The 26,464-nt window shown below is 34.3% G+C and overlaps 1 protein-coding gene across 4 annotated transcripts in view; it reads left to right on the top strand.

Moving 5' to 3' along the window:
• bur (GMP synthase burgundy) overlaps positions 1-26,464 on the top strand; it is a 707,220-nt gene that overhangs the window by 202,229 nt on the left and 478,527 nt on the right. For all 4 annotated transcript variants that reach the window (XR_010949680.1, XM_067766342.1, XM_067766343.1 and 1 more), the window contains exon 4: positions 22,380-22,536. Coding sequence is in view for 3 of the 4 variants with exons in the window: in XM_067766342.1 (XP_067622443.1) it covers positions 22,380-22,536 (157 nt within the window). In the remaining variant the exon portion in view is untranslated. The remainder of the gene's footprint in view (positions 1-22,379; positions 22,537-26,464) is intronic.

Here is a 26,464-nt window from a genome sequence, read left to right as displayed (position 1 = left end):
TTTCCTACTAAATTCGTTAAAAAAATTTACCATCACAGCAACCCATATCTAATATTCCGATCCCTTTTTTGCTTCCCTGTGTCGCTTTCGACGAAGCAACCCCGGTAATTTTGACACTTCGTTCAGTGTCAAAACTCATGTTCCACGCAGGTTCCACTGGGTTCCACGCTAGTTTGACACTGACCGAAGTGTCAAACTGCCGTGTGTTAGAAAGGGAAAGAAATTGTTTCCCTCTCATACATATCATACTTGTAAACCTGTACAATGTCAGCAGCAAGTCGTCAAAATAAGCGCCGCTGTTAATTGAAACTTCGATGTACATATTTACGCACTAGCATACAACACACCAATGCACGACATACAACAGACGGCAGAAGCATTGGGCAAAGCAAAACATAACATTAGAATCAGATGACCACAAACAAATGTACAAACACACAATAGTTAAAGCAAAGGCTGGAAAGCACGGTATGAGCAAGTACAAAGACATTGTATTCAATAAGGAGCATTATGGTGCGTGGAAATTCATGGGAAGGAAATATTCACCGGAATAACAGTTGTTAATACTATTAGTTAGAAGTTGTTATTATGAAAACCGTTTGCCTGCGTGCAAAAATTAGTATATAAGGGCGACGAGTTCGTATTAATATGCAGAGATTAGGAGACAGGCATACGAGTCGGTAGGTTTTATGACTACCGACCAAGAGTACACCTGAAGGCTTTTGACTTCATTTGTACTAAAAGTATATTCGTCTGGAGGCTTTATTACTCAATTCGACCGCAGAGGTTGGCCGAGGGCTTTATTACCTCAGTCACCTCTTACAAAGCAAGGGAATCAGCTAGGAGTAGAAATAGAATTGTTATTAAATAAATACTTTTATAACGTTTTTATACGAAATAAACAGGGTTATTATTTTAGAAGAACCGGTAGGAATTTCTACTTTCAGGAACCCTGGACGGACTGAGGCCAACCCCGGCAAAGTCAAAGGAAAAGTCCGTCACAAGGTACTTTAAACTTTGTCTGTACCTGTATTTAAAATGTCTCTCTGTTCAAATACGCGTTTCTTGAGGAGCTTGGATTGCGGGTCCTTAATCCTTGGAAAAATTTGGAAAAATTTAGCTCATTTTCCGGGAAGCTGTAGTGATAGTCAATATCCACCTTAAATAAATTATTATAATATATTATTATAACACAAGTTTTTCTGAGTTTTTTATATAAAAAAAAACATACCAATTCTGGAGCTTTTGAATATTTATATAGAGGCCACTCATCTAAAATTTGATCTAAAGTCAAATCTAAAGTAAACAAACGGTTTTTTCTATATGGAACCGTTTCTTTCCATTTTTTTAGTACGGTTTCCCAATCTCTTATATGTTTGAGATCAGCACATACTTCCTCGTAGTTAACATTTGCAATACTATTTGTTGTAATGGTAGTTTCGGTATGTTGCTTCAGCCGCTTGGAATTATTGAGAAGCTTTGAAGCGACTCTTTTACGGCCTTGATACCTGTCCCAAATCTTGCCTTTCGGTGCCAGTTTTTTATTCTTTTGTGTAAAATATGTTTCCTGCAAATAAAAAATTTAAATTCTTTAGAAACATGGAACATGGAATATCATCATCATCATTTTCCGTAACTCCTATTGGAGCATTAGGATTATACCTTTTTAAAATCCATGGCTTTGTCTGAGTCCCCGTCACTTGTTGGTCTTCAGTTTGGAAACCTATACTTTCTCTGCAAGCCTTTGCCTCCTGCTGTGAACGTAAATTGTAAATGACCTAAAAATAAGAATGTTTTTTTTCTGGATTATTTTACATAAAAAATTTTCATACTTACTCGTTTTGCCAACATGAAACCTTATGTTCTAATATTATTTTCTCATTAATTTTCTCTCCACCGAAAATTTCGTCTAAATGCCCGGTCTTAACATATTTGAGGCCATCGATTGTTATACCTTTTCTGGGAGAAAAATACAATACTCATATACACTTTGCCATGCGTGGTTCCAGGGGGGGGTGAACTTTTTTTGTATTGACTGTAATGAAGAATATAATACTAATCTACTGAACTTTTTTTGTATTGACTGTAATGAAGAATATAATACTATACATTGATTTTGAAGATGTTTGAATCATTTGTTTGTTTACCTGGTCTCTAGAATCGCTACGAATTTTTTATTTATAAGAAAACCTACTAAGAATTTATAAATTTGCCGAGTTGTGACTTTTGATTTTGAATTGGAAACACAGAATGAACAAAAATGGCGTGATCTTCACCTAATTTGAAATTTTACAAATACTTGTTAGATTAAACAAGTTTCTTAGTAATACAGCAAGTTACCTAAGATAACTTGGTAAAAATAAACAGGTTCTTAGGTAGTTTAAAGAAGTTTCCTAGGTCTCATTGCAAATTACCAAAGATAACTTCGTAAAAGTAAGCATCAACTTTGTTAGGTTAACCAAGTTTCTTAGGTGTTTGCACAAGTTACCTAAGGTAACATTGTAAACATTGCTCAGCTAACAAAGTGCTTGGGTGATGACACAACACACCCAAGTTATTACTGTTAAGATTCCTAAGCACTTTATTGAATTGAAATTTAATCGGTGCTAGCACGTTTTACACAAAATAACTTTGACAGATTAACTAATATTTGTTTTCCAAGAGCCTTGTTGATTTACACCTAGTTTTTAAAGTTCATATAAAAAAAATATCTAGGATAACTTAGCAAATCAACCCCGATTTTTGTAAGGCAAAGCGCTTAGGTAAAAAATTAACAAAGCTTTGTTTTTCTTTGTAGAGTACAAATTGTCTAAGAACTTTGGTAGCATACAAGTAGTATGTAAATGGCGGTTCTAGCTCAATTTTGTATGGAAAAAATGGTGCAAGGAAAAGTATATATACACACACATATATATATGCTAGGTGTCGCATCCGTTCTTCCGGTCTGTGTTCTGGCTGATCTCACCTGTGGCCGATCTATACATCGCTAGGTGTCGCATCCGTTCTTCCGGTTTATGTGCTGGCTAACTTCCTCTAGGTGGCGCATAAGAAAAAGCTTAGTGGTGTATAAGAAAAAGCTTAGAGCTTTTTACCTTTAGCAGAGCTTTGTCGTAAACATGACAGCATATAAATTATATATATATATCAACAAACCGCAAAATACATATCGACACAGACACACCCATCCATATACATACATTTAGATAAGGGCTACTTGTAAGTTGGACATCTTTTGTTACGTGGCTGGCTTGTTGGGGTGGTGAGGAGCGGCGGCAAGCAGGTATGCTTCCGGGCCCAGGCTAGCTCGTCGTCTTGGGCGGGGTATTGCACCACCGACCTCACCCGCAGCCACATGAACAAAAAGGGTTCATACCTGCATATGTATAGGAAGGAGAGAAAACTGCTGAAAAAGATAGAAATAAACGTGAGGGGCAAAGTTATAGAGGGGAAAGCCTAAGGGGTAGAAAAAGATGAAGGCCTGTCCTGTCAGGTGGAGTGCAACTTGCACCGCACCGTGTGCACTATGCTGACTCCTATCTACTTACAGTGCCCCCAAACCTGACATAAGGTCGTCCGTCCGTTAACAAGTCATTTCCCTATGTTCACCTTCACCTTACCTAGCCGCGCACAAGCGCAGCACCAACACCAAATATTGCCAGCCTAGCCCTGCATAATGAATGTATTAAAATTTCATCCAAAAATAATTCTTATAATTTATTTACAAAATTTTTGGCTTACAAATTGCCAACTAATACCCTACTACCAGTTCAATAATTTCAACAAAACTTTAAACTCCAAGTTTACTACAAAATAATTTGCCAAGGATTTCAAAAGGCTTAACTAGTATCAATTTCTAAAGTTCTATTTACTCAAAGTAAAAATAAAAAAAATGCTCAAATATAATGCTGAACTTTATTATTAGCTAACATTACAAATTCATGGGAATGCAGGAAGAAGTAGATAAATTTCAAATTCAATGCAATACAAAATACTTATGAAGTGTCTGAACACAAATAAAAAATTTAAACTTTTAGGGCCACCCTAATGCAATATTATTAATAGGAGCTAATTCTAAATTCTAACGATACAAATTCAAATAACATAGCATAAAATAAGAGGGCGAACAAAAAAAAATCCAAGTACCCTAATCCCTGACCTATCGCAACCGCTCAAGTAAATATAAGATCAATTTTGTATAAAACAAAAGTAGGTCACCAAAGTACAGCAAAAAAAAAAAACAGTTTGGCATATTATGAACAAAATGTATGTATGTTTGTAGTTATGCATGTACATATATTCCTTACGTTTAGGTTTCCTTCTATTTTCTCAAGAAGTTCAGGCATCATATGTTAATATATGTGCACACATTCAAATATATGTATTAGCAAAAATATTGTGCTCAAATTTCACTCACCCATATACTCGTACTCCAACGGCGCCGGTGCAGTTGAGTGGATGTGCTGAATTCGCTGAAATAGCAAGAGTCAAAAACATACATACATACATACGCTCACGGTAGCCACCCTCAATCACTCAACCAGATCGCTCGCTTGCAATCTTGGTTATTGAGTGTTTTGATAGTATCAATTTTACCAGCGCGATGATTAAATGTAACAAGATAAAAAAAATTATATTAGCCGAGGAAAAATTATTATTAGAGCTGAAAGCACGTTATTATGTATAATCCCGGGGTGTGAGGCTAATAGAAAGGTATTGTATGTTGGAATTGGTCATAAATCATGAAAAATAAGTGTAAAAAATATATAAAGCAAAAATTCAAAATTCGAAAATTTTGAGCTGGTACTACCATAGGTAGACGAAAACGCGTGCAAAACAAATGTGTATATTATAAAGAAAGGTATCAAACGACCAAGAAAAATTGAATGTCAAACCGAAGTAGACAAAATTAAAAAAAAGAAAAAAAAAAAAACAAAAGAATGGAGAAACGAAAAGAAAAAAAGGATGGAGGCAAAAGTTCCACCATTAAATTATAAACTTATAAAGTATGGTGTGAACGTGAAACTCAGAATGCCCCCCTCCCCCCCTTTTTTTTGCCTATCACTATTATAGTACTTAAATAAAGACAATATAATAATATGAAAAATATACAAAAATAATAGTATATCCGAACACATATAACTCCCGAACAGCTCCTCCCTCTGCCTGCGTTGATCGTAGTTTATGGATCAGGATTAAATGCGCCGGCCCAAAAATGCACCAAATCTGTCGCCAAAAATGTGTTGTGGTTGTTGCTGGTGTCCTTTAGTGTATTTTGTTCCTGTTTTCCACTTTGCCAAACTCAGCTTGTCTATATTTTTTTTTTATTTTTGTTGTATGTGGTGTCGTGGCTGTTGTTGTTGCGGCTCAACGCTGCTGGTAAAAATTTTATATGCAAAGTTACGAAGTTCTTGTAGATGGTTCTGTGGTTGTTGTTGTTGTGGTGAGCGCCGGCAAACAAAATTATAGTGTAGCGTTTATGGTTATTTAAGATGCATATACGTGTTGTTGGACGGCACTTCGCCGAGATTCAAATGTGTACAGGTGGTGGTTGGACGTTACACCGCCAATCTAACAAAAATGGTGTTGTTGTCGCCGAGAGGTATGGCGCCAATATAATATAGTTGCAGTTTGGCGGTGTTTCGAGAATATGAGAAAGATGGTGTGGGGATTGTCGGGCGGTATGTCGGCAAGAAAAAAATAAATACCGGTTGTGGTTGGTGTTGCGCCGCCAATATAGCAAAAATGGTGTATTTGTTGTTGAGCGTTATGCCGTCAATGTAAAACAGATGCTGTTGTGGTTGTTGCGGCCGTATATTGCCAATAAAAAAAGGTGCTGTAGTGGTTGTTGTTGTGGTGTGTGCCACCAAATTAAAAATGTAGTGTAGTGCGTGGTAGTTGTTGCCGGGCGGTATTTCGCCAAGTATAATGTATTTGCTTTTTGGCGGTACGCCGCCAATATACGTGCCCAGTGGGTCTTTCCCAAAGAAAAATCATTGTGCGCTGAAATTACATACAAAAGAAAATCTATTTAGAAGTTCAAAAGCAAAAGTGTATCTATGTACATATACATAATTGCCTACGGATTTCTTGTCTGCATGGTCATATATTCATCTACATACATATATTTGTATGCAGAGATGTATATGTCGATGCAAGTTTTCTTTTGGCTTGCTCTGGAGATAGGCAAGGTTGAAGCCCCAGCTCCCGTCAAGCATGCATAAAAAAGAGTATAATATCTTACCTCTTGTAAATTGTAATTTTTTGACAACTGATTCCAGCTCTTTGCACGTACCGCGGAAACTTTTCGACGCGCACAATTTTCTTTAGAAAACGGGCTAATTCGCGCACTACTAAAGACTATGCACTTTGTTATTTACGGTTGGAAACGCGCACTTCACTGGTAATTTTTCACTACTCACTTGCACTGGGCACTGTTGAAACAAGACTTGGGCCCGTTGACTCAGTTTTCCCTTCTTATAGCCACCGCCGTGGTAAGGAACGTTACCCAGAAACGGAAAATTCCTACCTATACAAGCTAAACCTTCTTTTAGGCTTTCCCGTATTTTTCATCGATACGTTCATACAATCATGCACTCATACATTCACACGCTTACCGCTCCACAAAACTAACACCTACACAGATACATTTGGTTCGTGCCTTGACCGCTCACACTGATGCATTCACACGCTCATAGCCTTGCACAAATACACATCCACATACATAATACATAACAAAACAAACACATAGGCGCATGGCATTCATCAGTGTTGCTAGGTTGTTAGCAACATGGTGATATTTTATTTATTATAACAGCATGATGCCAAGCGCAACATCTTATTTCCGTTGCAACATTGTGTTCACTATAGGTACAATGTTGTCAATGATAATGTTATTATGTTAATATTATGTTAATGGCAACATTGCGGCTAAGGCACGGACCTGGACACAAAACACATAAACACATAGCCACATATACACGCTGTCACCCATTCAAGCCAGTATGGAGACAGGCTGCCGTTACACTTTTGAGTAAAAAAAAATGAGGATCGTTAAATGGGGGGCCCTACATTTTTAAAGGGCCGCAAATTTTTAAATGTCCCCTCATATTTCTAATGAGTCCTAGACTTCACCCGAGCCGTTTTAAAGAGTCCCATAGATATCTAATCGAGCGACTGCTCCCCAATCCCCCCACCCCCTTTTTTCTCGTCTACAAAAAGTAGCAGACAGAACGTGTATTACGGGAGTCCCTGTCGTGAAGACTTACCTCCGGTGTAAAACACAGATCAATGTCCGTTGATCTTCGGCCCAACAAGTTGGTACCAAATCGGTGAGCTGGGGTGTTCAAGTCAACCAGCCTTGGTTTGGCCGAGGAGGACTATCCATCCTCCTCTTCCATTTTCGGGTAATGGCACCCGGTTGCACGGCAACTCCACCGCGAGTTCCGTGCTTGCCTCAGAGTCCCTCTTTCATTGATTTTGATATCTCGATATCTGATTAACAAGTTAACCAGATTGAGATATTGTGTTTTTGTCGCAATTTAGGAATGTGACCAACCTTTTCTGTCCTGCAGTGTTACAACAATGTATAAATACATTGTTAACGACGGAGCTTGGTTTTGCTTAGAGATTGCTTAAAGGGCCGCACTACGTTGACAAACAGAGTGAGCTTGGCATCCAATTATGCTCCGTCTTAAAACTCCATCACAATTAAAATCAAGGGATGTGACCAACCTTTTCCGCACACAGACCTGTGAGTGCCGAGTGCCCGCCTCAACAATGCCCCTCGACATCGCGTGAGGCCACACTACGTTGACAAACATTGTGTGCCATATTGTCTACTATTGGCTTCCATTTTTGCTACTAATTTCGCTCCAATTTCCACTCAATTACGCAACAAGTATGCTCCGATATGCCTCCAAATAAACTCCTACCACAATTAAGGGATGTGTCCAACCTTCTCCGCTCACAGACCTATAAGTACCGAGTACCTGCCCCAGCAACATCCTTGCATTGCAGTCCGCCACACTGCAGTGATTTGACAACGTCAAATCTTGCCACATATAGGATGTGGCCATCCACACAGCGAACGCCTCCTATTCGCTTACGCAGTCTAAAGCAGCCTCAAACATCTCAAAAGACGAGATGAGTACCGGCCCACTCGTACAATTATCGATTGTTTTTCGGCTGACGATAGACATGCGTTCCTTCACCATCTTTCGTCAACTTATTTGCAGCATATTTGTCACAAATTAAGGGATGTGACCAACCTATCATCTGCCCCTCAGGGTCAGTTTCTCAATGAAATTGGGACTGCCGTGGCAAGCATGAGACCGAATTCCCTTGGGTTTGCACGCCCCAAGGGAAAACAAGTCTACTCAGAGCGTGTGTCATAAGTGAACTCTATTTGAAACCACAGCCACCGCGATGCTCCCACAAGGCGGCCATCCCAGGACAGGAGGTGAGACCTGAGTACAAAGCATCGTTCGATGCAGTGCACCAGATCACACTGGCTTCTCCTGCTCCCGCGGTAGCAGTTTTTATAAAGGCCTTGCCTAGGGTCCCACAGGGTGATACACCGCGTCCACCCTGCTACCTTTCGAGTAAAACACCTTACTCATGGATTGGGTACCCATGGTATTATGGTCGCCTTTTACGACCGGTATACCTACCGTGGGCATATTCTAACCCCTAACCCACAGGTGGAACAAAAAGTAGCAGTTGGACACCTGTAGTACCGCCCAACCACCCCCCCCCCCCCATTTTTCTCGTCTACAAAAAGGAGTCAATGGGCACTTGTAGTACCGCCCCCCCCCCCTTTTTTTTTTTTTCTCGTCTGCAAAACGGGCCTGTCGGGCAGCCGATCAGAGGCAGATTGAACATTTTGTTTGATTGTAAGTTTGTGTACACATGCTGATGCTGGTCCATATATATATGCATGTGAGAATTTCATAATTCCATTTGGGCTGAGAGCATATACATAAATTATATTTAATGTTAAGTTAAGTGTTAAGTTTTAAATATTTTGAAAAAAACGGTGTTTTTTTCAAAATGCTATAACTTTTTTAAAAATTTGACCGTTTGGGATCATTTTTTTTAATATATTTTTAAATGTACTTTTCGGAAAAAATACAAAAAAATTTCAAAGTTTTTTTTTCAATTAAATAAAAAAAAAATAAAAAATTATCGGGCCACTCCGGGATTAGTGGGGATGATTGCAGAATTGATTGAAGTTTTTTATAAGAAAAAAGTGCGAAATTCGAAAAATCTCGAAAAACTGAAAAATTACAAAAAAAAAACTTTAAACATTTTTTGGAAGTTTTTCCGAAAAGTACATTTAAAAAAAAAATTAAAAAAAAAAAATATCCCAAACGGTCAATTTTTGAAAAAGTTATAGCATTTTGAAAACAAAAATGGTGTTTTTTTTTAAATTCATAACTTTTTTTGAGTTGGATGAAAAAATTTTAAAAACTTCTGAAAAACGTCTTTCGTAAGCTACAAAAAGAAGAAAAACTTTCAGCCAATTCTAAAGGGGTCGGGTTCAAAATTGGTCGAAATGGGATGGAATACCCCATATATACATATATATATATATATATATATATACCGACACAGATACATCCATCCATATACATACATTTAGTAAGATAAGAGCTACTTGTCTCAATGTATATAAATCGGACATCTTTTCGGTAAAAAATGTAGTAAATTGTTTAAAGCTGCTCAGTACTCATCCATATTTCAAGGATAATCATTTTATAAGGATTTTCAACTGTGTTAAACCAGGCTCACTTCTAATGAACAGTAATAAACTATACTACTTATACATCGACACATCTCTAACACCGCTGCTGATTATAGACATATTCCACATTATGAATCAAGCTCTTAAGGATTTAAAATCAATTTCAAAGGAAAAATTTCAAAAACCAATACTGAAGGCGATTGATGTACCAATTAATAAAAAATTAAAAATAGTAAAAGCCATAAGAGTGAGGACAAAGTTTGGGGAGAAGCTAATGATAGAACTGGATGATAATGTTCTTTTTCTTCCGGATTTCTACAACTCCTTAGAAGATTCAACTATTGAAACAATAAATAAGAATACATTTTATATAGAACTGATTAAATCGGTGAAAAATTTAATTCACCATTATTTGAATTTCATACAGAACACAAAATTTTGAATTATTATATTTAAGAATAAAATAAACAATTTATATTTTATATTTCATATAATTTATTTTTATTAAATAAAAATTTTAAACATAATTGACCACATATTACTGTGTTGTATTTTTGTTTCTGCTCATAATTGTAATGTATTGGTGGCTTCAGATAATTAATCAGTTCAATCGGTGGCTGCAAATTTCCAAAACTATCAAAATATTCTTTATAATTTTTGTTTTTATAGTATGCTACCCAGTGAGTGCCCGGACCATCAGCATCGTCTAAATTAAGAATTCCACATTCTTGAGCATACGGTTTATTCGGTAGGGAATTTCGCATAAAAATTCCTCTGAAATGTTTAAGATGTTTGCAATATTTCATTAAATCTATGTCTGGTAACGGTCTTTTGGGTAGGCTTTTTATTCGTTTTTTGGATAGGGTCGTAAAAATAAACCATATCCCCTTCTATACGGTTTGAGGAATAGGCCCTTCCCCATAGCGATTGATTCCATATATCTATTATGACGGCTAGCCTCAGCCAATTGCTCCTTTCTATTCCTGATATCATTCAAAACTTTTGCTATAGCTGATCCACCAGATGCTATACCACCAAATGCACCCAACGCTGTTAAAATTGGAAGTAGTGGTAAAATTCCACCAATTTTTGGGACTGCAATTATTCTCGGTATATTAATTTCTCTATTTTTAAAGCTAGACTCTATAGCATTCTTAGAAATGTTATAGGCCTCATTAAATGACTGCGGCTTCTTTTTGTTAAGTATGTTCATACCTTTTTAACTGTCATCAAAAAATTTTTATTAGATGATACTTAAGAGTTTTCATCTTTTTCCGTTTTTTACATTTAGATGTATTTCTTTTCTTTGTTTTTAAACCCATTCCCAATTTGAGTTTTGCTTTCATTGCATTTGTAACGAACCAAGCGTTTGCTCGTTCTTTGAAATCACTTTCCTTAGATGTTACACGTTGCCAGGCTTTCTCAGATAAAACTTTATCAGCTTGGTGTCTCTTATTTATATCTTTCGATTGGGAATATGCAATATCATGTTCTCTACAGGCTTCATCTAAAGGATTTATACCCTTATCTCCTCTTTATATCCGTTGTCGGAGTTTCGTTCCAGGACCACAAAATTGATATCCAGGTAAATGAAGCTCAATAGGTAAAGAATTAATCAAACTATTTACAAAACCCTGGCCAGCGTTTTTACGTATTCGTCCCATTAAGTGTTTGTTTTCTTCTTCTTCTTAATAATAATGAGGGTGAGTGTGGGTGAGTTATAATTAAATGGTGATTTTATTATAAAAGCGATGGTTTATATTGCTATAAATCTAGTAAACAAAATGAAAGTTGTTAAACAACGTCTCCAACTTAAGGTCACTAATGCCGACAATTGTATAAATGTTAAAAATGTTACCACACATAGTCCCCTTTTACCAAATTCCATACGAGCGCTGATTGTGGGACCGTCAAATTGTGGAAAAACTAATGTTATGCTCAGTTTAATTGAAAGTCCAAACGGGCTTAATTTCCGAAATATATACATTTATTCAAAATCATTATATCAACCAAAATATATCTATCTAAAAAGGCTTATTGAGCCGATAAAAGGAATAAATCTTTATACATTTAGTGAAAATGTTGATGTCATCAAACCCGCTGAAGCTAAATCAGACTCAATTTTTATATTCGGTGATGTAATATGTGGAAAACAAAGTACAATACGAGATTATTTTTGTATGGGTCGCCATAAGAACATTGATTCTTTCTATTTATGTCAAAATTATGCAAAAATTCCTAAACACTTAATTCGTGATAATGCAAACATGATTATTGTGTTCAAGCAAGATGAAATGAATCTTAAGCATATCTATAATTATCATGTTATCGGAGATATTTCCTACAAAACATTTTTAAAAATTTGTATAGAGTCTTGGAAAAATGAATACGGTTTTGTTGTTATAAGTAAAGAGGATCCTATAAATAAAAGTCGATATCGAAAGGGGTTCGATAATTTTATACAACTATAAAAGATCTATAAAGACATATACCACACCAGATTCTTATCAGATACACAGCTGATAGGTAACAGATTCACCAGATTCTTATCAGATGCAGAGCTGATAGGTAACATATGTACCAAAATCATGTCAAATAATCATATGACTGTATTAGCAAATCTTGTTAAGATCAAGAAAGTATTAAAAGAAAAACTTAAAAGAATGAAATTGGGAGAATTGGGTAGAATCAACTTGTTGGAGGATACATTTAAACCCATTTCGAAACCATTAAATGAATTAGTTGATAATTTGAAAAACTCTAGTAATAAAAACAATGTTACCAATTATAATGGTGATGATGATGACGATGGTGAAAATTTGCAGGCGGACAGTGCAAAAGAAGGTAAAGACATGGAAGTTGATACATTGCCAACCGTTGAAAATTATGTGAATGATAATGATATCGATAGTAAAACAAACATTTATTCGAACGATGCAGATTTAGAATATTCTACAGATAGTTCTCGAAAAGAAAATGTTGAGAGGCAAGCGATGAAGAAATCTACAAAAAAGAAGCGAAAGCCTATTGATATTATTAATGAGCAATGTTTTAATAAAAAAACAAAAACCAGATAGTTTTGTTAGCGTTAGACGAAAAATAAATTTTATGAACGACTGCGAAAGAGCAGCTTCGTATATTCCAAGTAAACCTCATGATGACGAATTAATAAAAAGAGCTGTACAAAGCAATGTAAAGAAAACTGAATCAGATATCGATAGAAAACCTGAAAAGCGAAAATCTGGTGATATCATTAATGAGCAATGTTTTGATAAACCCCAAAAATTAGATAGTGTTATTGGCGTTAAAGAAAAAATAAATTATATGAATAATTGTGAACAACCAGCAGCGCATATTCCCAGTAAACTAAATGATGAACAATTACTAAACAAGGCTGCAAAAAGTCAAAATCAAGCTGAAACTTTAAATGATAATACTTCTCTAACTGAACATGATATTTTGAGAAGATTCGAAGAAGATCCTAATATGCGCGAAAGACATACACCTGTAGAAAGTCAAAATCAAGCTGAAACTTTAAATGATAATACTACTCTAACTGAACATGATATTTTGAGAAGAATTGAAGAAGATCCTAATATTCGGGAAAGACATAAACCTGTAAAACGTCAGAGTAAAAATCAATTAAATGAGGATTATAAACGGGTTAAGCTTACTCACCCCCCCCCCCCCCCCCCCCTCGAATTTACTATTACACAATATAAAATTGCTTAAAGATATTAAAATGCTTGATACATTGTATGGTCTGAATAGAGATTCACATGGACAATGGCGATTTGGACTCAAACCATTAAAATTTAGTTCTAAAAATGTTTTACAGCTTGGTAGAGATAAATGGAAAATGACACCAGATCTGTTCGAGTTAATATTTCATAGAAAACCACAACATTATAAAAAGGATGATTTGCACACTTATCGACAGATTTTATTATATTATTGCTCACAAGCGTAACTATAGCCCAGATAGTCAAATTAAGGGTACAAAATCTTATAAATATCTACATATTATCAGGATCAATTATGATCCACACTCGTTCATAAGGGGTAGAGGTTTATTGAAATCAATCGATTGCCGTGAAAATATTTATCAATATTGGGATAATCCAAATGAGTTGGTTGATAGATTGAGGTTGCTTATATCTTCAACAAGTGCTGGTCATAACAACCATCAAAACGAGATTATATCAATTATTGAAGAGTTGCGAGAAGCAAATATTATTAAGTAATATGAGTATAAATAAATTTGGACATTCCTCATTTGGTAATAGTCGGTCGAAAACGAAAACAATGCTAGACCGAAATAAAAACCTTAATTTAAACAAGAAAAGAATACTTCATTAACCTAGCTGATCCTATAGAAGACGATGATGCCATTTCGAAAGTATTCTTTTTCGAAGCTTTAAATAAGATAAAAACTAAATTAGAACATCAAATCAGAGAAATAAATACAATCCTGAATAATAGTATTGAAAATGATGTATCGATTCTTAAGGAATTAATAGATCGGCGAATAAAAAGTGAATGTGGGGAGGAATTAAGTAATATAAACAACTACTTATCTATTATTGAGGATTATTGATGCGTTTCGTTGTGTTGAAAGAACATCCCACGGAAAAAGATGTAGAAGTGCTAAAAATAAAGTTCCCTACTATAAAAGCATTAACAAAATGAATAACAAAAGAGCTATTGTAGAAGAATTACATAAACAAGCTAGAAAAAATTTTAAACGAAGACGTGTTATTATTAAAGGAATCGATGATTTATGGCAAGCTGACTTGGTGGTAATGACTCAGTATTCAAATAGTAATAATCATTATCAGCATCTATTAACTGTAATCGATACATTTTCCAAAAAAGCATGGCTGAAGCAGTTAAAGATAAAACTAAAGAAAATGTCACAAATGCAATGGCTAAGATTTTAAATTCAAGTAACCGAATACCGAAAAACCTGCAATCAGATGATGGAAAGGAATTTTACAATACTAACTTTAAGAGATTATTACAAACAAATAACATAAATCATTATTCAACATTTTCATCATTAAAAGCGTCGATAATAGAGCGATTGAATAGAACATTGAAAGGAATGATGTGGAAAGAATTTAGTTTTCGGGGAAATTATAAATGGATTGATATCTATAAAAATTTAGTCAATGATTATAATAATCAGGCATGCTTAACCAACGAAACGATATCATTTCGTTACGATAATCAACGTTAATAAACGAAACGAAGTCATTTCGTTTCGTTTATTAACGTTAAGATCGTCAAATTAACGAAATGATTTCGTTTCGTTTTCTGCCATATCAAAACGAAATCAAATCGTTTATGTTGATTATTAATTTCAAACTATGCTGGCAAAGCTGATTGATGGCGGAGTCATTAAAGGTGAAAGCATTAGCCAAGCTGATTGCAACTTTTCTCATGAATTTTGACAGTACGAACATTTCTCAGAGTATTTTTGACATTACCACCAACGAATTACACAAACAAATTACATAGAGTTTGTGTGTGTATGTGCGCTCGTTGTTGCCACCTTACGGCTTCACCATGGCTATAGCATTGCCAGCACAATTCAAACATAAAGTATCACGTTTTCGTTAACGTTTTTAACGTTAACGAAAGCTTTTCGTTTCGGTTAAAAACGAGATACAATTTATCTTGATAATTTCTTTATCGATAATATTTCGAAGTGTTTCAACGGAAACGGTGGAAAGTTTTTGATAAACGATTAGCTTAACGTTAAGGTGCATCCCTGATAATAATACTATTCACAGGACCATCAAAATGACTCCAAATGAGGTAAATTCCTCGAATGAAGAACATTTACTGGGCACTGCATACAACATTTTTAAAGTTTTTCATAGACCAAAATTTAAAATTAATGATGAGGTTAGAATAAGTAAATGTAAACATGTATTTGAAAAAGGGTATACACCAAATTGGACAACAGAAGTTTTTAAAATAAAGTCAATTAAAAACACAAACCCTACAACATATATACTTGAAGACTATCAAGGTAATGCTATTAAGGGAGGATTTTATGAATATGAACTTTTGAAAACTAAACTCCCTCATGTATATTTAATTGAAAAAGTTTTGAGACGTCGAAACAATAGAGTTTATGTTAAATGGTTAGGATTCTCTTCTGAACACAATTCCTGGGTGGATGTCAATGATTTAAATTGATAAAGTAAATAAATAAACAAATAAATAGAAAAGTGTTTTAATAATTATTTCAGTTAAGTATCTAATGATAGCCTATCAACATGTCGATTACATTAACAATAAGTGGTAATTCATCTATACTGATTGCAAATTATTTCCCTCCCTTAGAACTCAAACAAGATTATGCCTGTGGGTTAATCAGTTTTGACTCATATCACACAATTCCAAATGTGGACAAAGAAAACAATTTATTTCACATTTGATCGAATATTATTGAGATACCTGTCGGAACATATGAAATGGATGATATAGTTGAAACAATTACTAAAATATATGACCCTTCAAATCAAGGGTATATTGATATAAGCGCTAACCCTAATACATTTCGAACTGAAATTATGAGCTTTAAGAAAGAAGTAAATTTTGATAAAGAACGCTCAATTGGTCCATTACTAGGTTTCAGTAGAAGAGTACTGAAGCCGGGGATTGTTCATTACTCCGACAATCCAGTGGATATAAAAAAATAAACACGATATCTGTTGAATGTAATATCATCAACGGAACATATATAAATTAACTATCTATGCATACAATTCATCAGTTTTCGCTTCGAGTTAGTCCAGGATATAAAATATCAGAAACACCTGCTAATGTTATATATTTACCGGTTAATACACGTCAAATAAGCACTCTAGTTCTTAGAGTTGTTGATCAAACTGGTAGCTTGGTTAATTTTCGTGGAGAGAACATATCAATAAGACTGCATTTAAAACCTATCTAAAAAATGATAATTTTTAATAAAAATCCAATGCAGATTTTTTGAATAGTTTTCAATCAGCCTCAAAAGTATTGGCTACAAAAACAAAAAATCTACACTCTAAAGAAGTAAAATCTGCTGTTCAAAATTGATTTAAACCCCGCGAATAAGGAGTTCCTAATAAGTCTAGGATTTAGTTTAAAAAATGAGTGATATAATAAACGTTTTATCCAAACCCATATTTGATAATAGTATAATAAAAAAGGATGACCATAGCTACATACCATATCTGTAATCGTTTCAAAACAATGATGAAATTCGGATCCCTATACAAAATCAAGACCTATATGTGTTACTTAGCGAGAGAATTTTATACATTGAGGGATTCATATCAAATAGTAATTCGCAAGTTTCAAAAACTGCAGCTGCTTAATAATTGTATGGCGTATTTATTCGAGGAGATTCGATATGAAATTAATGGAATAGAAATTGATCGCACTAGAAAGTTGGGTATTGCAACCTATCTAAAAAATGCAGTGTGGTGTCCATTTGAAAATATTAGCCTAAAGACTGGACATTTTAATTTTTGTATACCGTTGAAAAAACTGCTTGGATTCGCTGAAGATTTTGATAAAATTATTGTTAATTGTAAACATGAATTAATCTTAATACGAGCCAAAGAAGATGATGCTGTTATGACGTCAACTACACCATCGGAAAAGCTTTTATTAAAACTTTTAAATATTGCATGGAAAGTTCCACATGTTGTACTTTCAGACTCGTATCGGTTAACTATGTTGAGAACAATTAATAGCAAACAACCACTAAACATTTCGTTTAGAAGTTGGGATGTTTATCATAACCCGTCTCTACAGGAAAGCACTAATATCTTATTGAATGTCAAATTGGTTGGTGAAAATGAAAGACCTCGCTATATTATTCTAGGATTTCAAAATGAAAATAAATTTACACGTTGTGACTTATTGGATGTTAAAGTTCACCTCAACTACACTACATATCCATATGATGATCTTAATATTAAATTTGATCGAAATCGATATGCTCTATTATATGACATGTATTTGAAATTTCAACAAAGTTACTATGGACGCACTCCCCAACCACTTTTATCGCCTGATCAATTTGCTCAACATGCTCCAATAATTGTTTTAGATGTTACACATCAGAATGAATCTATAAAAAGCGGTCCCATCGATATTCGGATTGAGCTAAAATTTCACAAGGCCGTATCTGCCAACACCGCTGCTTATTGTATACTCATCCATGATAAAATGTATGAATATATTCCATCTACAAATGTTGTCAAAAAGATTATTTAGAAAAATAGTAGCAATTTTATGAAACCACACACATACACACAAGTATATTACGCATTGCTAACCACGCCAAAGTATGGAGAAAATATAAATAAAAAATTTTAAAATTTTAAATAAAAATTGTTTTTATTTATTTGAAAAAGGTTTATTTGACAAAAAAAGTAAGTATTTACATTAAGCCAAGTAGCCCTTATCTTTCTGAATGTATGTATATGGATGGATGTGACTGTGTCGGTATGTATTTTGTAGTTTGTTGATATTCCCATGTACAAACATATGTGATGGCATGTACACAAAATGTTCAATATTCATATTTAAAAAAATAAAATTCATTTTTAAGGAGCCCAAATGGAATTATGAAATTCTTACATGCATATATATATGGACCAGCATCAGCATGTGTACACAAACTTACAATCAAACAAAATGTTCAATCTGCCCCTGATCGGGTGCCCGACAGGCCCGTTTTGCAGACGAGAAAAAAAGGGGGCGGTACTACAAGTGCCCATCGACTCCTTTTTGTAGACGAGAAAAATGGATGGTCGGGGGTTGGGGGTTTGGGCGTTACTAAAGGTGTCCAACTGCTACTTTTTGTAGACGAGAAAAAGAGGGGGGGTGGGGGATTGGGGAGCAGTCGCTCGATTAGAAATCTATGGGACTCTTTAAAACGGCTCGGGTGAAGTCTAGGACTCATTAGAAATATGAGGGGCATTTAAAAATTTGCGGCCCTTTAAAAATGTAGGGCCCCCCATTTAACGATCCTCATTTTTTTACTCAAAAGATGTCCAACTTATATACATTGAGACAAGCAGCCCTTATCTAAATGTATGTATATGGAGTGTGTGTCGGTATGTATTTTGCGGTTTGTTGATATATATATATATATATATAATTTATATGCTGTCATGTTTACGGCAAAGCTCTGCTAAAGGTAAAAAGCTCTAAGCTTTTTCTTATACACCACTAAGCTTTTCCTTATGCGGCCCTTTGCGGAAGATCTGCCAAAACACGTCACCTAGCTGTGAGATCGGCCAGAGGTGAGATCAGCCAGAACACAAACCGGAAGAACGGATGCGACACCTAGCATATATATATGTGTGTGTATATATATACTTTTCCTTGCACCATTTTTTCCATACAAAATTGAGCTAGAATCGTCATTTACATACAAAAATCTTCAACCAAGAAAATTTTGTTATATTTACAATTGTTTTTGTGTGTGTATTTAAATTCGGAGCCGATGGCCACCGTTGCTTGTGCTCCTACACATAATTATGTTAGATATTTGTATATTTTTCCTAATAAACAATAATAATAATAATAATATTTTTTAGTATCATAGCCATTGCAATGATTGATATCATGAATACGCAAAACAAAACAGCTAACCAAACTTCTGGAATATTTTGAATATTTTTTGTTTCTACTTTAACTGGTGGCTCATATTTAACTATCCTGTTCTCTGAATTTCCTGAGTTTTTTTTTTCCTATTTCATATCCAGCTATTGCTATCATAATGCCGTTTGCTAGTTTTTTCCACCAAGACAAAAATAAGAATTTCCTTTATTTACTTTCCTGTTTCTTTTTAAAAAAGGACCAATGTAACTACTTTGATAAAATTTCCTTATTTTTATTCTTTCTTCTAGGCATTCCAACTTACTTAAAATTTTCTTTTACATCTTTATATTTATTGATTTTATTTTTTTTTAATATTTTTATAATTTTTTTTTTTCAAATTATTAATAGTTAAGTATAATTTATTTTTTCCTTACTCAATTGACTTTACAAAATATTGTTTAAAATTTAATTTCTATGCCATTTTCAACGATGGCGTCAAACTCCTTTTTGTTACTTCTTGCATGTAAAAAAAAAATATATTTTTTTTTCTTAATTTACCCTAAGCAGAAAAATGTCTGCTGCTTGGTGAGCAACCGTTAGATTGCCAAAGTGAAACTAAATTATACTTATGTATATTTTGCTGCCAGTCTTATTCCACTCTTATTATGCAACTGCTTATTGAACAATGTACGGATTGAAATAGATCGTGGTCAGCGCAAAGCATTTGTGAAGCTCCAAATGCATTTTTCATCAATTGGGTGTGATATTTCGCCGTCACCGCCGTTCTATTTAACAACTCAGCTTATCGACATGTAAGAATTGAAGTTAGGCATCTACATGTCCACAACAGTGCCGCATAATATAACAGGTAGTAAAATTGCCGGTCGTCATACGCCAACAAGAAATAGTTTAAGACTTGTGGTTGATTCAGCATCTGTTTTGTTTTTAGGATTACCGCAGCATAGGACTTTAGCAGCCTGCTAAAGAAATAGCAGTCTGCTTTTTATCCGAGCAAGTTGGCAGGATCGCCATGTAATAGATTTATAACAAAAAGTATTTATGTAGCATTTCTATGAAGTGGTCGAACAGAATTGATTCCTTATTTGACAAAATTGGTTCTTTTTATACAAATATTTCCTATATACTGTAATACCTTTTTACACTAATACTCACAAAATAATGTACATTTTTTCATATATGCAGGTCATCAAACCATGCATATAGAGTCAGTGTGCACGCCAACAAACTATTTAGATACATATCTGTGACCTGGAATCATCACACGACCCTATTGTGCGAAAATACCGTTTTTCTTTTGTTGAGTAATTGTTATAGAACAAGTGAAAATCTTTAAACGCGTTTTTCTCGAAAACTTATTTTCGCACAATAGGATCGTTTGATGATTCCAGCTCACATATTCATATACATATATGTATATGTATGCACTCAGTTCGCTAGGAAATACAACTGATTCACAAACGTAAACAAATATGAATCATGCATATAGAAATGCATAAATACTTATTGTGTTCGAGTTGATTGCACTCTTTATTTTGGGCAATGGCACATGACAAAATGTATGTATGTATGAATGAATTTAATGTAATGTAAGCAAATGAATTTTAAGCCATACTGCAATACCCCGATATATCATGTTCAGAACTCAATGTGATATCAACCACATTTCTTGACGTAGGACCAGAATATGTATGCATGCTACCCGTCTTGGCCACCTGTAGACTACTATGTAGTATGTAACAAAAAAGGGACTCACCTCTATCATTAATATCGTCCCCTCCCCATAAGCTGTGATGCGCATTCGCATCCGTGCCTATGACAAGCAGTCCTCTGCACCCTTCTTGATCCACCAGCCTTTTGAACTCCTCTGATGGGGTTTCCACGTCATGGGCCATGTAGCAGGATGCCAGGATAATGGAAGGTTCTTTCTTTCCCTCTATTGCGACTACCGCTAGGTCTTCGGTGCTGAAGTTAGATAGCGTGCACGAGTATAGGTGTTTCCTTACCATGACTGCAGCTCTAACCCTGTTTTCCGTCTTTGCGTAATAAACGCACAATCCGCGAGCGCTGAGTCCAGAAAGCTTCCTCCAAATGGAAGCCATGGCTCCTGTATCAGCGCCACATCAAACGAACCCTCCTCAAGAGTCAGGAGGAGGTCGCTCGATGCCACTTTACTGTGTTGGAGGTTTATCTCTAAGACTCGCAGCGCCATTGAGCTGTTTGTCTCCATCCAAATTATCCGGCACTGGGCTCACGCAATGCATTTTTTCCGCTGTTTCCCGATTCTTGAGGTCCGTTTTTTCCTCCCCTGTTCGAAGCGTCTTTGTTCGACTCGCAGTATCATTGAGCTGTTTGTCCACTTCCAATACCTCCGCCTCTACGCTTATACCCTTGTCTTTTTCTGCTACTTCCAGGCCCTCGTGGTCCTTTTCCACCTCTCCTGCTTTTAGCATGTTTTGGGTTTTCTTAAGGTTTTCAGCACCATTGATTTGCTCGTACACCTCTGCCACTGCGCCTTTGCCCTCATCATTTGCCGGTACTTTTAGGTTATCGAGGTCCTTTTCCACCTCCCCTGCTTTTAACGTATTGGGGTTACTGTTCTGAGGACTCCTCTTTTCAAGGCGCATAAACATACTATCTGCGCCCCGGAATATTTTCCCCAGCTATGAGTGCAACAGATCCTCCGATTCCTTATTAATTTGGAGGATGTAGTACTGGCCCCGCTCCATGGGCCGGGATACGTGGAGTACCCTCTAATCCCGTGCTGCTATGTTCGGGTTCTGCCGCTGCAGCATGCTAAGTTGTCTTCCGAAATTGTCTTCACAAAATTTACAAAAATACAATAGGCGTTATTCGACATGAGTAATCAATACCTCGTTTAGCTACTATATACCAAATTGAATAGCATCGGTAACTGTTTCTTAGTCGTGGATATACTTATGTACAAAAATATACAATAAAAGCTTTTTAAAGTAACAATATTACCGTTTTTCAATTTCAGTCGCCTTAGTCGTACACAGTCTGTTTTGCTAACACATGGGGATAGTGTTGAACGCGTGGGAGACAAATTGAAAATTGGAGGTTGGTCAACAAATCGAATTGTAACTGCAATATATAACGAAGTTATGCGAATTTACGGAGTTCAGTTTCATCCAGAGGTTAGTATATGGACAAATCCAAAATAAGGTCCTGCACGAACCGAAAATCAAATATCGTTAGACTTTATTTCTATCGCTTGGGTTTATAGGTCAAATATGTGTATGATTTGGAGATAAAATAGTTTATTGCTCCTGGCCAGAGAAACATAATTCAAAGATAGGTTTCATCGGTAATGCGAATTAGGCTGTTTTAATAACAAAATATGACGTCCTTCCCTTATATAGTTGTGCGGCTCAACCCAGATCTTTATATTTCCTTTTATTAAATTTTTTCTAGACTTAAAAAAGTAAAAAACACTATGAGAGACGGAGTGTTTATCCGTTTTTATCCTACTTTTATCCATGTGTCGCGTCCGCTTTCAGATATTTAATAGTTATGTGTACTTCTTTACAAAAATAAAATACGTTTTTTTGGAAAGTTCGGAAAAGGAGTGCCACGAAATCCAAAAAAAAAAAAAAAAAAAATACCACACAAAATCCCCAAAGAAAAAAAAAATACCCAAACACATAATCCCCAAATTCAAAATCCCCAATATCAAAATCCCAGTGCTATGATAAACATCATGACTGTGTAAAAAATAGCAATATCTCTTTCCTCTTTCATTCATATTTACTAGTATCGCCCGTGGTCGAAATTCGACCAACTTGTATTTTTTTCAACTCACTCTATGCATCCAGTGTTGGGGTAGTGCAATAATGCGTTAATAGTTGAGAAGTGAGTGGAAATATAGCAAACTGATCTATCTTACTTAAAGTTCTCATTAAAACTTTGAATTTGACCTAAGACGTTATAATCTTTGATTGTATTTTCTTAAATTTTCTACATTCTTTTCAAATGTAATTATAAGTTTTGGTGTAGAGCTCCTTAAAAAAAATATAACAAATATGTAAAATCAAATGAAATTTACATAGAATTGTGGTGAAATTACTTGAAATTGAATTGAAAATTTGCTTTTTATACACCACCCGGGAGATACGCCGTTGGCGCGCTAGCGAAGTTAGTTTTGGGTGCTCGGTTCCCCAGTAGGCTTATATCACCAATATAAACTACATATACAAATATCGCCCATTTACTTCAATAGCGTCATAATTCAAAAAACAATAATTTTTAGTTAAGAACGAAGAAATGTGCTAAAGGAATTTAACCTCTTTCACACCACCTGTTAGGTATGCAATCGGCGCTTTACTATTACATATGTATTTATAATTAATTAAAAAAATTATAATTTGCCATTAATTGTTATAAATGAATTTACAATAGCGTCATAATTCAAAAAACAATAATTTTTAGTTAAGAACGAAGAAATGCGCTAAAGGAATTTAACCTCTTTCACACCACCTGTTAGGTATGCAATCGGCGCTTTACTATTACATATGTATTTATAATTAATTAAAAAAATTATAATTTGCCATTAATTGTTATAAATGAATTTAGTTAGTTTCAACAAAAGTTAACTCATTATTTGTGATTTTCTTGAAAACAACTAAAATAAAAAACAAATAATCTGTTAAATAAAGACTTATGTATTTACGTGTAAGTAAAATTTGCCACAAAAAATGGGCGATCAAAAATTAATTCTATTTAAGGTTTTTTGGTACGCTACAAATTATTTTGGAACAGTTTTTTAGGATTTTGGTAGAGGGTATTATAGGTAAGTGGCAACATTGGGCACCATATTTGTATGTACGTGAAACATTTGTGCTTTCGAATTTAGCAGGGAATCATAAAGGTTTAGGTCTTTGAAATTCGCATTAGAACTTAGATAATTGTTCCCAAAGATGGCGCGCTTGTGCACGAAAATTATTTCCGATATTTGTATGAATTGTTCGAATTTACAAAAAACTTTTTCTATTAATTATAAACAAATAGAGTAATATTTGTTAACAAAAATAGGCCTATGCACTGCGGCTGATCAATACGAATCGATTCATATAACTTTATATGATTTTACGTATGCGAAACAGCCTATCAATTGATTGTATGGAAATTTTGTTAGCGTATTAATATATAGATAGTGGGTAAAATACTGCCTATGCAATACGGCCGCCATGATGCCGGTTGCCGTTTTCACCTAAAATCAAGGGACGTTTTTTTATCGTTTAATATACAACGTGAAATTTTCCGATTCAGTCAAGTTACATTTAAATAATAATAAACTAAGTTGAAATAAACGAATATATAATAAAGTAAAATAAGAAATAAAATAAATTAGCATAAAAGACAATATAAAAAATTTAATGCTATATTTTTGTAAATTTTTTGTTTTTTGTTCAGTATAAGACGTACTTTATTTAAAATGAGGATTAAATCTGCAAATGCAAAAACATTTTCGGGAAAATTTGCCATTAATTGTTATAAATGAATTTAGTTAGTTTCAACAAAAGTTAACTCATTATTTGTGATTTCATGTTTTCTTGAAAACAACTAAAATAAAAAACAAATAATCTGTTAAATAAAGACTTATGTATTTACGTGTAAGTAAAATTTGTCACAAAAAATGGGCCGTTCAAAAATTAATTCTATGCACTGCGGCTGATCAATACGAATCGATTCATATAACTTTTATATGATTCTACGCATGCTAAGTATGCGAAACAGCCTATCAATTGATTGTATGGAAATTTTGTTAGCGTATTAATATATAGATAGTGGGTAAAATACTGCCTATGCAATACGGCCGCCATGATGCCGGATGCCGTTTTCACCTAAAATCAAGGGACGTTTTTTTTTCGTTTAATATACAACGTGAAATTTTCCGATTCAGTCAAGTTGCATTTAAATAATAATAAAGTAAAATGAGAAATAAAATAAATTAGCATAAAAGACAATATAAAAAATTTAATGTTATATTTTTGTAAATTTTTTGTTTTTTGTTAAGTATAAGACGTACTTTATTTAAAATGAGGATTAAATCTGCAAATGCAAAAGCATTTTCTGGCAAATTTGCCATTAATTGTTATAAATGAATTTAGTTAGTTTCAACAAAAGTTAACTCATTATTTGTGATTCCATGTTTTCTTGAAAACGACTAAAATAAAAAACAAATAATTTGTTAAATAAAGACTTGTGTATTTACGTGTAAGTAAAATTTGCCACAAAAAAAGTTGCATTTAAACAATAATAAACTAAGTTGAAATAAACGAATATATAATAAAGTAAAATAAGAAATAAAATAAATTAGCATAAAAGACAATATAAAAAATTTAATGTTATATTTTTGTAAATTTTTTGTTTTTTGTTCAGTATAAGACGTACTTTATTTAAAATGAGGATTAAATCTGCAAATGCAAAAACATTTTCGGGCAAATTTGCCATTAATTGTTATAAATGAATTTAGTTAGTTTCAACAAAAGTTAACTCATTTGTGATTTCATGTTTTCTTGAAAACAACTAAAATAAAAAAGAAATAATCTGTTAAATAAAGACTTATGTATTTACGTGTAGGTAAAATTTGACACAAAAAATGGGCCGGTCAAAAACTAATTCTATTTAAGGTCTTTCGGTACGCTACAAATTATTTTGGAACAGTTTTTAGGATTTTGGTAGAGGCTATTATAGGTAAGTGGCAGCATTGGGCACCAAATTTGTATGTACGTGAAACATTTGTGCTATCGAATTTAGCAGGGAATCATAAAGGTTTAGGTCTTTGAAATTCGCATTAGAAAACTTAGATAATTGTTCCCAGAGATGGCGCGCTTGTGCACGAAAATTAATTTCGATATTTGTATGAATTGTTCGAATTTACAAAAAACTTTTTCTATTAATTATAAACAAATAGAGTAATATTTGTTAACAAAAATAGGCCTATGCACTGCGGCTGATCAATACGAATCGATTCATATAACTTTTATATGATTTTACGTATGCTAAGTATGCGAAACAGCCTGTCAATTGATTGTATGGAAATTTTGTTAGCGTCATAATATA

The sequence above is a fragment of the Eurosta solidaginis genome, chromosome 2 (genome assembly GCF_040869045.1).
Source record: "Eurosta solidaginis isolate ZX-2024a chromosome 2, ASM4086904v1, whole genome shotgun sequence".
Lineage (NCBI taxonomy): Eukaryota > Metazoa > Arthropoda > Insecta > Diptera > Tephritidae > Eurosta > Eurosta solidaginis.
This window is presented reverse-complemented; position numbering and strand designations above follow the sequence as displayed.